Source organism: Hyperolius riggenbachi, chromosome 7, assembly GCF_040937935.1.
Source record: "Hyperolius riggenbachi isolate aHypRig1 chromosome 7, aHypRig1.pri, whole genome shotgun sequence".
Classification (NCBI taxonomy): domain Eukaryota; kingdom Metazoa; phylum Chordata; class Amphibia; order Anura; family Hyperoliidae; genus Hyperolius; species Hyperolius riggenbachi.
This window is the reverse complement of record NC_090652.1, coordinates 139,058,922-139,071,320: the sequence shown is the minus strand read 5'-3', so window position 1 is coordinate 139,071,320 and position 12,399 is coordinate 139,058,922. Positions and strand designations below refer to the sequence as shown.

The 12,399-nt window shown below is 40.7% G+C and overlaps 1 protein-coding gene across 3 annotated transcripts in view; it reads right to left on the bottom strand.

Moving 5' to 3' along the window:
• The window catches only part of CLEC16A (C-type lectin domain containing 16A), a 369,068-nt gene that overhangs the window by 32,917 nt on the left and 323,752 nt on the right, over positions 1 to 12,399 (bottom strand). For all 3 annotated transcript variants that reach the window (XM_068244692.1, XM_068244690.1, XM_068244691.1), the window contains exon 22: positions 1,697 to 1,852. In XM_068244692.1, coding sequence (XP_068100793.1) covers positions 1,697 to 1,852 — 156 coding nt within the window. The remainder of the gene's footprint in view (positions 1 to 1,696; positions 1,853 to 12,399) is intronic.

The following is a 12,399-nucleotide window of genomic DNA, read 5'->3' as shown; positions in this document are numbered from 1 at the left end:
CCACACTTCAGGTTCTGGAAGTAACATATATAGGTACAACCTTTTAACCTATCAAATTGTATGTGGGTGTGTTTATAGATAAGAGCAATTTGTGATGTCCGTTTTTTTCCATGTCTGCCAGCAGTAAAGGTGAAGGCCCGCAAGCTCACGGTGGAGCAAGTAACATGAACGAATTACACAGCGAATATCCATTATTTTTTGCTGTATCTTATATAACTCATCATTTTGCAAGGTCTAGATTTATTTTGTTTTTACCTACTACTATCTTTCGGTAGAGTTCATCTTTAAGACTATCACGAGGCACATATCTACAATAAACATGCTATCTGACAGCTTAGCAAGCAGAGCGGCTGAATGTTCTTTTTTTGTATCCAATGAAACTTTTGCAGAAATCTATGTGAAAATATATGACCCACTGGAGGTTAGTAGCTGCTGTAAGCAATACGTTTACATATAATGCTCTGCCGAGGTCTGATTTATTATATTGCATGTTGAATATTTCTTTGGAGGTTCTGAAAACGTTGCCACAATGGCACTCCCATACATTGTATGGTCCTGGCATTTCCTCGTTTGATAATGAATATGAGTATTCCCCACAGGAAGGTTGCTGAGTACCAAAGATCAATTTAGCAGGGTGTGGAGTTAATGTTTAACATACCTAATCTCACCATTGTCCATTGCTTTGGAAATCTGGTTCAGATGTCTAGACTGTAATTATATGTATATATGGCGGCAAGCTTTTCTGCTTTTTACATATCCTGTATACGGTGCCTGAACAGCTATGCAGCCCAGTGAAGGCAACTTACAGCTCCTCACTGACTGATTGAAAGTAGAATATAAGAAGCTTTTAAAGCGTAAGCAACAAATAAAAACAACCAGAAGCAGGTCATAGACACCAGATAAACATTGACTGGATTTGGTAACAAACCTATGGCTATTGCAACAGCAAACACTACTCCTTATACCCAGCCAACTGATCTAGACAGAGAATATCAGTCATGCAGGGCTAAATGATGGAGCAGAGTGGTCTGTACACGCAGATAGGCACCCAGTATAACAAGTTAGAACTCTTTACTGAAGAGAATCTGCAGAGGTTAAATCATACATACACCACCATCAGGTAATGCAGCTTACTTAGAGCAGAGAGGAACAAAGAATGAATACAGGAAATCACAATACCATAGAGATCATCACCACACTTTATCTTGTGTTTGCTTTAGGGCCCTTTTACACTTAATGCATTAGTACGTGCTGGTACGCATTTTTTCCATAGCAGTTCATTGTGAAGAAGATTTCAGTTAAAATGTGTACAGTGGAAACTGTGCCATAGGAAAACATAGGCATTACTTTGAACATCAGTTTTCCTTCAGTTATAACCGAGAGCAACTGATTAAGTGCAAACGGCTTTACTATACTGCATTTGAGTAATAAACATTACTAAATCCAAAAGCCTTATCTGATTTCTCCTGTTCCGCTGAACATAAACTAGGTTATGAAGGTGAGTGACGTTACATAACGGGCATAATTATGTGTGCACTAACTGTGATTATTTATTTAGGAAGCTGACCAAAAAGACCTTTCTCAGAGAACATGTTCGGATTATGACCACCTGTGGAAATGAATAAGGAGCTGCGTTAAATAGCATGTAACGCCTAACAATGTGAGGGCTGTAACCTCATTACCACAGATACGGTACCTGATGGACTCTGAACAGTGGATGGTGTTGAAGTGAGACTGGTGGTGACTGAATCACAAGGCCCGGTGCTTCCGCTGGAGCTGCCGCTTGATGGAGGTGATGGGGAAGAAGCTGGTGATGCACTGTGCTGGTTTATGCATTGAGCTACTGCAAATCCTGTAAAACATAAAACATATTATTGTAGTTATATATACCACAATGAATGAATCCTATGACTAAATATAGGAAATAAATAACGGAACAGGATGACAGTTGAGCCAATTTTGGAATATCAATGTGCGAACAGAAGCAAGAATTACTGTTGCAGTAAACAGGTCTGCTAAGGCTAGAAGAGCAAAGCCCCAGACTTTCTATGAAGCTATAAGGGCTTTCTTGGACTTATAAAATCTGTCAGTGCGGTTATCTATACACTTTAAAATTAGTCTAGATGCTACTGATTGATAAAAACAAACACCATTAAAGTGGCAACTGTCAGTGGCGTAGCTAAGGAGCTGTGGGCCCCGATGCAAGTTTTACAATGGGGCCCCCCAAGCACTTTATACATAGCAATTGATACGGCGCACCAAATCCTGCCAATGGCAACTACAGTGTCAGAGGTGCAAGAAGGGGATGGGGAGCAGTTTTGTTAATGATTACCACTATTCAAAGTATCTATAGAAGTGATTATTATGAGCACAGGACCAATAGAGAGCTAATACTGCAGTTGTGGGAGGACCCTTTGGGGCCCCTCTGGCCCAAGGGCCCCGATGCGGTCGCTATCTCTGCACCCCCTATTGCTACGCCCCTGGCAACTGTGACAAATAGTCACCTGTACTGAAGCTGCTAACTCAAGCTTGGGCTTCCTGTCACCACACCCAACCAGGAACTCTTCCTGCCTGGTGTGCAGCTAGGACCTTCCCCCAGCGTGACCATTACATGGATAAACATATCATTAAACTACATTTACACTATAACACAGCTTTCAGAGCAGGTGTAAAAGGAAGGCATTTTCATGCTGCATTTTAAAGCCTACCAAATAGTGTGAATCCAAGTCCATACTGAAGGAGAAGTGCTGCACAATTTAACAGTGTCATTAATAATCACTTGTATGAATGTATTTATATTCTACATTTGTAAATATATAGCCAAATAATTAAAGCGGATCCAAACCAAACATTTTTTTTTAAATTCAGCGCATGCTTTTCACACTTCTCTTTTCATAACTAGGGTTATACAGGTCTCAGCCATTACTTCTGAGCGTAGTAGGTGGTTTTAGACCATGGGTGTGTTTGTCATTAGCTACCCTCTCTCACAGGGGCGTCGTCTATGTGAAATCTCACACAAGCTGAGATCACCTCCCCTGTGACATCATCAGTAGCAGCCTGTGTTTTGTTTTTTATCTCTTCCACCTGTTTGCTGGATTCTGTCCCAGCAATATGAAAGGAAGGGAGGGGTTCCTCCAATAAATGTAAAATATTTTATATTTGTCATCATGCAGCTGAAAAAAGGCTGCTATTTATTATTATAAGTTAGAAAATAGATTTTATTTCTGAAATCTTGTATTTTTAATTTGAGTCCACTTTAACACAGACCTATATAATGAAATTCTGGTCAATATTCAGATTCTATAAAACTTTCTTGTGTTCTTCTTTCTAATCATGCTGCATATAAAAGTTGGAAAAATACTTAGAAAATGTCTATGTAACAAAGCAGCTGGCAGCAAGCGCTCAGGAAGAGGCTTCCAGGGGGGGGGGGGGGGGATGTTCATGAAAGTTCACACCGCTTCAATGGAAGTGCTAAAATAAAGATTCCTGAGAAGAATGTGCTTAACAGATGCATTTCTAAGGAACTTAGCTAAATGTGTTCGCTCATTCTTAATCTATATATAAAATACATGTGAAAAACCACCACTGGAGATGCAGTTTATGTATATTTTAGAACCTTAGTCTTAAAACTTTCATCAGGAAACCTCGAGAGAGGAAGAGAAGAACACAGGGGAAGCAGAAGCCTATTGGGACATTGTGTGAGCAAGTGTGAGGCTAGGCTGTTCCTTACATTGGATGGCTGCCCAATTGCATCTAGGTTTATTGCTTGTGAGGAAAAGGCTGAATATAATCCATACCAGATGAAAGATGAATTTGTTTTCCATTTCAACGGATCAGTTTCTGACAATATGCATACATTTTGTTTTAGAGCTTTTTCACTCGCTACGCGCTTGGTACTGCTGCCACATAAACACCCCCCCCATCTATTCATATTCAGGTCCTCAGCCACCGCCACCACCGTCCATTTGAGTCCCTGCTTGCTGAAAACACTGGTATACTGATACCAGAGCCCCAGGAGAAGTATCACAGCACCCCACTGATATGCAATAAACCAATGGGAGTCATCCCTCCCCAGGGTGGATTTTCATTGGTCCACTAATCAGTGAACCCATGAGAATTCTCCCTGGAGAGGGACAATTCTTATTCATCTTTTGCAACCAATGGGAGCCCGAGATGCTTCTGCTGGGGCTCTGGGATTGGTATACCGGCATTTGTTCCATGCAAGGACCTGAATGGACGGCGTCTGGTGGGCATCTTCTAAAGTGCATGCAACTAACAGCCTAGTTCTCATAGGCTAGCATTGATACCATCAGCCTCCGTCATGTCCGATCTACCCATAAAAGTCATGCGGGACCCATCCTTGCATTCCACTTGTTAGGACACACTGATAGGATCCATTATAAATGGACTGATGTGAATAAATCCTATTGCTTCACATAGGGTCTGTTCGCTTACATTCCGATACTTTTGCGCTCTGCTAAGCAGAACGACTTCACTGCCAGTGTGAGAGGAGCAACAGCCATCAAACACTTGGGTCTCTGTTCCTCTCCTGGTCACACTCCAAGCTGCAAGTTGGTGTAACATAAAGGGGTGGAGGAAAGGGGGCATACAAATGCAAGCTGAACTAACTATACAAGATAGAAATAATTTAAAGATGCCTAAATCTATTAATAGTAATAAATCAGCAATAGAGGAGAGTAAAAACGTTCTGCATATTTGTTTTGGACTCAGGAATTGGTCATTTAAAAGATTTTAATGGTATGGATAGTGTCCTGCCCCAGATCTGAACCTGGGAGCCCCGCACAATACTGCAAGGCAAGCATGCTTTCCACGTTCTCAACATATGGTAGCTGTGACCCTGGGAGTACTTGGGTTGGGTTCAGGAGGCACTTGAACTTGTCACAGTCAGTCTACTACAGTAAGTTTGAGGATTATTAAATTATAAATCATATGTGAATAATCATGAAAATATTTTAGTCAATTTAAAGCATATGTGAATGTTTTTTTTTTTTTAAAATGTATACAGAAATATTGAGTTCTCCTAACAAATATGTGCCAATTGTACTTGAGGTAATGTTATTCTCAATAGGGGGTATTTGGCCAAAACAATCTTTCATAATGGGGTACATGTTGCAGTAATGTTTAGCATCATGGACCATACCACTGTGCACCACCACAGGCAGGCTAAAAGCATGAGGGTAAGACTTGCACATGCTTTTGCAGTGTAAGTACAGTCTTTTGGGTTTGTTTGCACAGCATGTATGTTTGATCTGCTTTTTTTAAGCACTTAGATCTTCAATGCAGAATTGTTATTTTTAATGGGACTAATGGAATAGCCTAAACCTGTATTTTAGCTGTACTGGACTCGCTTTGTGTTCTGTTTTTTCCCCAAACACCCCCTGCTTAATTATCTTACATTTCAGTGCTTTGACATATTGAGACTGTATTTAATTCAGAGGAAGGTTGTATAGTGGTGAAACAAGTTAAAAGGCAGACTAATTCCCATTCATCTGCCTAGAAAATGTCATTCAAACATATGTTAAATACAAAGCCTCGTGTTTATTAACTTTGAAGGTGCTCACTAATGATAAAATCTTGATCGTGCAATCTTACCAGATCTATGTAGAAGAAAGGTAAACTGAGTGAATATACTTTGAATACTTTAGGTAGTCCCTCATATTATATAGAAGAGGTAAGATTGCACAATCAAGATTATATCATTAGTAGGCACCTTTATGGAGGGATCACGCCTGTATCTGGGAAATGCAGACAATTCTTTGCAACCAAATTACAGCATGATTCACCATACTTCTCAACCGATTTACAGTGATCTCTGCCTCAGAGGACAAGATACCAGTAGCATAAATGGAAAGATCTATCCCAGCTAAGCAGGATGCAATCATCATTGTAACTAAAAGTTGCAACCCCCATCTCTGCATGTCATGTGACATGCGCCTGGAGCTGTAAGGGGATTGCCTGTATGGAGTGCGGCTGCACTGTACAGTAGAGGGGAGTGAGGACCTGTCCAGCTGCTGGAAACAGGTAAAGTATCAGGCTCAGCTGAAACTTCTCTGCAACAAGTCAGCACAGGTGCAGGGCTCCTTAGGCCCCCTACCGATATGTGGGGATTGCAGTGGCTATTAGTATGCCACTGATCACTGCCTATCAGCAATGTTAAGACATAGGAGTGGGAGGGTTAGTACTACCCAAGAATGTTTGATATGGGCAGATGAGGCTGAAACTAGTGTTTTGGTTCAAAGAGCAAACCAGGCAAACTATTGACCGTGGACATGGAGCTTACCCTAGCTCATTATAAGTGGAGGATCTTTCTGGCATGATGGGTTGAGCTCATGCCTTTGACTCCCTATCCCACAACTGGTGTAAAAAGTAACTGAGGTGGTAAAAAGCCTTGAGACTATATAGGTCTTTAAAAGATCTCATTAATCCAAAAAGAAAATTTAGCTTCAGCTGGACATCCTTAGTGAAAGTTTTGTTTCTTTTACAAGAAACATCTTCAACTTTAGTGATGTAAGGTATAAATTATCAGACACTTATACGTACAGATAACCCACCTACCACAGCCACATACCGCATCCAAATGTCACACATTATGCAGATGTTAATATTTTACAATACCTGGATGAAGGGGCTGTATTGTCTATAAAAAGGTCTGAGTAATGACAATAAAGCAACATTTATGATTCTCTTGTATTGCTCTCATAAACCTATTTTCTTATCTATTGAAAAAGTTCCCTTTCCTAACCTATAAAGATTGCCCTTCCTGTATAGGAACACCACAGAGCCCTGAGCTGCAGAGTTAAGTAGGCAAGGTGGCTGCTTGGTCTCACACTGTGTGCTCATTACAGTTCTGAAGAAAAGTTTTTACAAAACTAGACTTATAGAGGTATCCAAGGATCCTTTCCTTTATAGCTGTTGCTTTGTTTGAAAACTCCCACAGACATTTCTCAAGAAGCCTGGCAGAGAATGAGAACTTACTGATGTCTGAAGTTCCCACATTTATGGGACAATCACAAAAAATAAAGATTACCTTCACAAACAATATGATGGGAGGCAAAATGGGCAAATAGTCAAATAGAAATAGTGAATTATAGGCCGATTATATTTGTCTATTTATTATTCAGCCAAATATGGGGACAGAAGAGAATGTTCCTTTCGGCTAATGTTGTATTATTTAATGTACTTTCCACACATTAAACAATCATAGGATAAAAACATACATAAGACGGAAACATAACACCACAAGTAAAAAGAATTAAAGGTAATGCGCATACACTCAAAAAGGTCTGTAGATTCCATGGAGTCTTCAATAACCAGCCACCATGCATGGTATTACGGTAGCAAGGAAAGAGCATGGTTAATTCACCGTATGTATATTAATCACTAACGCATTAAAAATCCATACCAGTATTTTAGGCACAAGTGTCCTTGGGATAGTTACACTCATGTGAGATGGTTACTGTAGTTACTTGTTTCACTACAGTCTCGGCCGGTGACTCTGTCTGGTGGTGTATAACTGCTCTCGCCAGGGACTGCTCGCTCGTACAGCAGTTACCTCCGGCTATCGAGCGCTTCTGACTGTGATGTCACTTCCCAATCGTGGTCCTGTCTGGATGACTTGCGTGCGTTCCCTCCTCTGCTGCTTAGGAGAGAGCGCTTCTTATGCGTTACACACGTTGTGCAAGTTGCAAATTGCTTTAGGGTGTTCAGGATGTGCAACCACTCCACAGTCAGTCCACTGGGGTTCAGATCAACATGTTTCGACTGACCTGGCCGTCTTCCTCAGGATCATTATGTTAGTGTCCTCCATATTCATTGGAGATTCAAGTATCTATTAGTTTGTCAATGTCTAAATACCTCATGATTTCCATGTATCGGGCTACTGTCAGCCCCTATGCAACCAAATCCATAAACTCCTCCAAGCTGTAGTACTAGGCACCTTGCAAAAAATTCTCGAAAACATGCAGATCGCTACTGTATCAAAGAGGGATAGCCTCCAGCTACCAGTTAGTTAACAAGTTAACTATCCAGCTACTAGCTTATCTGATCAACCACTATTGGGTTTGACAGGTTAAATTTCTCTCTCTTCCTGGGTCAGTGGAGACTATGAGACTTTTTTTGCTCATCACTATTCATTATTGATTTATAAAGCACCAACATATTCCGTGACATTAAAGTGAACATGAATGTGCTACAAGGCCTATGGCACAAAGAAGACAATATTAGGAATGCAACTGCCATTTCGAGTTATTGCCAATGTAGAGGCCTAATTTTAAAGGTGTGTTTAAGATGTCAAATAGTGCTGCTGTGTGAAGATGCTATAAGGCGCGGCAATTTTACTGCTAATAAATGCATCAACCCCCATGTTAAACGTCACTTTAAGGTCTCTTTAAAGTGATTTTTTTTTAACCCTTGGTCTCTTTTTTCCAAAAGTCACCAACAAATTCATGATGATAATAATATTCTATATATATATCCTCCAGGCAGATGTAAACTTCAGGGCTGCAGCTACTTTAGGGTGTGTCGGTCAAAGGCTCAAGTCCTACATCACAGGCAACAGCCTTAAAGTGAACAGAGCAACATTTTAGCCCCCCAGTATCTCAACAGTGTATTTAAAAATGCATGCTAACAATGTGGCTCCTTACTAAAAAAAAATCCATTCTACTTCTTTTTAAATGTAAAATGTTTGTTAGAGGTTTTTATTATCCTGCTTTTGTGGTTTGCCTTCAGCAGAAAGAGCAGGCAGATAAGGACTGCTGTAATTAGCAGTAGCAATAAGCTAACAAAAGCATTCATCAGAGGGGGGTGGAGAGATAGGACACTGTGCTTGAAACAGTTTAGAAAAGTCATACTTATTTATTCAGGGGAAGGTGTGAAGTTAATCAAGGGTGGGGGGGGGGGGGGGAGGGATTGGTCGCTCCAACAGCTATTAGAAACCAGTACAAACTGCAGGAAAAAATCTGCTTGGATTTCTTTGACCAGTATGCTATCCAGCTTCATCAATATTTTGTTTTTCCAATAAAGATGATGCCAAATACGTACAATTCTATTACCTACCAATGTATTACTATTACTAGGAAAGCATTCTGAAACAATGCATACTTGTCTGCAGCTAACTACAGTATATAACACTAATAGCAGAGAGTTTCTGCCAGATAATTTTTTTAAACTTCAAAGTGTATTTTACAGAAAACCTCCAGGGGACATTAAATAAAAGTCAGGTTACAAAATTCTGCAGAAAGCCTCGAGTTACCTAATGTTAGCTTTTTTTTACATTCTTCTATATTTTAACTGCAGGATAGTTTTACAGTTGCCCATTTATGTACAAAAATACTGACACTGCAAGGAAATTTCAAGAGAAACATTCTGACAAATACATACATTTCTATTACCTACCATTGTATTACTATTACTAGGAAAGCAATCTGAAGCTATGCATACTTGCCTTACAGCTAACTACATAAGACTAGTAGAAGAGAGTTTTGCCACCCCGCACCCATCTGACATAGCTGTAAAGAGAGCTGTCGGCCTTATCTATAGAACCAAGCTGCTTCCTTTCAGAAAGTCCCAGCCACACTTTATATTTCCTGGAAAATCAGGCTGTCAAACAGGCAGTCCCATTCAGTCAATTCATTTAGCACGCTGCGGTTTCCCATTCAGGCTTAGAAAACATGCACCCACAATAAAGTTTTTACAGAGCTTTTCTGTCTTATACAGAACAACATGTATGCAGACTGCAGAAGATAAAGGGTGTCCCCACTCAGAAGATGGTGCTGATATTTTCCCATTTTCGTCGGCATCCTATACAAAAAAAAAACGACCACTAATAATAAATAACAGCTTGGAGCACCCCCTTTTATAAGGGCTCTTTCACACTAGAGGCTGCGGTAGAAAAGGCTGAAACTCAGCCTTTTGCTTAACGCCAATACATAGCGTCTTCAAAGCGTTTTCAAAGCGTTCTACAGCTCATATGAAAACGTCTTTTTTTTTCTTCTATAAAAATAAGTGAACAAGTCAGCTGTAAAACGCATTGAAAACGCTTTGAAAACGCTGAAGTTGGCGTTTTCCATTGACTATCCTTGAAACGCCAACAGCCAACTTCGGCTGTAAACAGCCCTGAAAAAGCTCCTGGGAGCGTTGAAACGCAACGCTCCAAAACGCCGAGTTAGATGTGAAAGGTAAAATGAAAGTCTATGGACTTTCATTTTACCTTGGAAAACGCCAACTTCGGCTGTGGCGTTAAAACGCCGAAAAAGTCCTCTGGTGTGAAAGTGCCCTTAGGGACGTTTTCATATGAGCTGTAAAACGCTTTGAAAACGCTATATATTGGCGTTAAGCAAAAGGCTGACTTTCAGCCTTTTCTACCGCAGCCTCTAGTGTGAAAGAGCCCTAATGGATTATTCTGCAGGCCTGTCATACTCTGCACACATAATGGTAACGATAAGAACCAATTCATGTAGATATACTAGGCGAAATAAAGGCGAGCTGTGCAACCACACGGCTTGCTCCAGAAGAGTATTAAAAGGAACTTAGAGGCTTCCATATTTATTTCCTTTTAAGCAATACCAGTTGCCTGGCTGTCCTGCTGATCTCTTTGGCTGCAATAGTGTCTAAATCACACATTTAAAACAAGCATGCAGCTAATTCAGTCAGACTTCAGTCAGATCACTTGATCTACATGCTTGTCCAAGGTCTATGGTAAAAAAAGCATTAAAGGCAGAGGATCAGCAGGCCAGCCAGGCAATATGCACTGTTTAAAAGAAAATAAATATGGCAACCTCTATATCCCTCGGACTTTAGGTTCCCTCTAACCACTACCTACAAAATGGGCAGTTATAAACACCTTTAGTGCAAATAGGACCTTTATAAAAGTCTGCCTATGCTGCTAAAGCGTTCAGACCCCTGAGGGCTCTTTCACATCAGACAACGCGTGCAGGAGCCGTTCTCCTGCACGCGTTATATGACCTGTAGCGTGTCGTCGGGATGTTGCGCTGCGACGCAATCAGTGGCGGTAGTAATAAACCCGACAGGAAAATCCGGCTCCCGACAATTTAAAGCTCCTGGGTGAGTCGTACCGCAATGCATCGAAACGCAGCGCTGGGTGTGAAAGGTAAAATGAAAGTCTATGGACTCATTTTACCTTGGTTAACGCAAAGTTTTGACTTTGCTTTACACTGCACAAAACGGGCTCTGGTGTGAAAGAGCCCTGAGCATTTGTTTACTTCAGCCTATAGCATGAAGTGGTTACATTTTAGAAAATCAATCAAATCAAATTTAGCAACAGTTTTCTGTACATGTAAAGTACAGCTGAGATGTAGAAAATAAAAGTCCAGCGGCTACTAACTAATAACTATATTTGAACTGCAGGATAGTTTTGCAGTTGACAATTTCTGTACAAAAATACTGACACTGCAAGGGGATTTGAATGTAAGGTATGTGAAGTATTTCTCTATTTCTTGAAAGCTTGGCATTCCTGATCTGCTAAATGACACCAACCCACTGTGTAAATACACACATTAGTAAAACAGACAGTAATAATAACATCACAGAAAGTCTAATGCTAGGCACACAGTTTTCAATGCTGACTGTTCAATGGGAATATACATTAATACCAGGACCACATCTACTCAACACTGAACCAGCAAACTGATGCAGGCCAAACACAGAGATTTAAGTCAAACAAAAAGAATGAGTTTTACTCACCTAGGGCTTCCAATAGCCCCCTGCAGCTGTCCGGTGCCCTCGCCGTCTCCCTCCGATCCTCCTGGCCCCGCCGGCAGCCACTTCCTGTTTCGGTGACAGGAGCTGACAGGCTGGGGACGCGAGTTATTCTTCGCGTTTCTGGCCACAATAGCGCCATCTATGCTGCTATAGCATATATCATATACCATCTAGCAGCATAGAGGATGCTAATGTGTCTGGGAACGCGAAGAATCACTCGCGTCCCCAGCCTGTCAGCTCCTGCAGGGGCTATTGGAAGCCCTAGGTGAGTAAAACTCATTTTTTTTGTTTGACTTAAGTGTCCCTTTAATGTAATTTTCTTAAACAATCACATTTAAAACGGTCACAGTTACCTAAAATAATTATTTGAGTGGTTCAAAGCATAGATTGTGGCTTTAAACTGTAAAACACTCTTATTCAGCGAAGACAATAAAACATTACATCTACATTTTCAGCTTCTAAACAGAAAACAAAAACCAGGGGATTAAACAAAAAAAACATTTTTAGGTGCAGGAGGACCGATACAATTGTTTATCTCATCAGCAGTTTATTTTCAGCACAGGTTTGCTTTAACCACTTCATGACCACCCATAGCTGGCGGAAAGTGGCCATGTACATGTGTGTAACCACTTCGGTGCCTATGTAGTTGGAATCTACAGC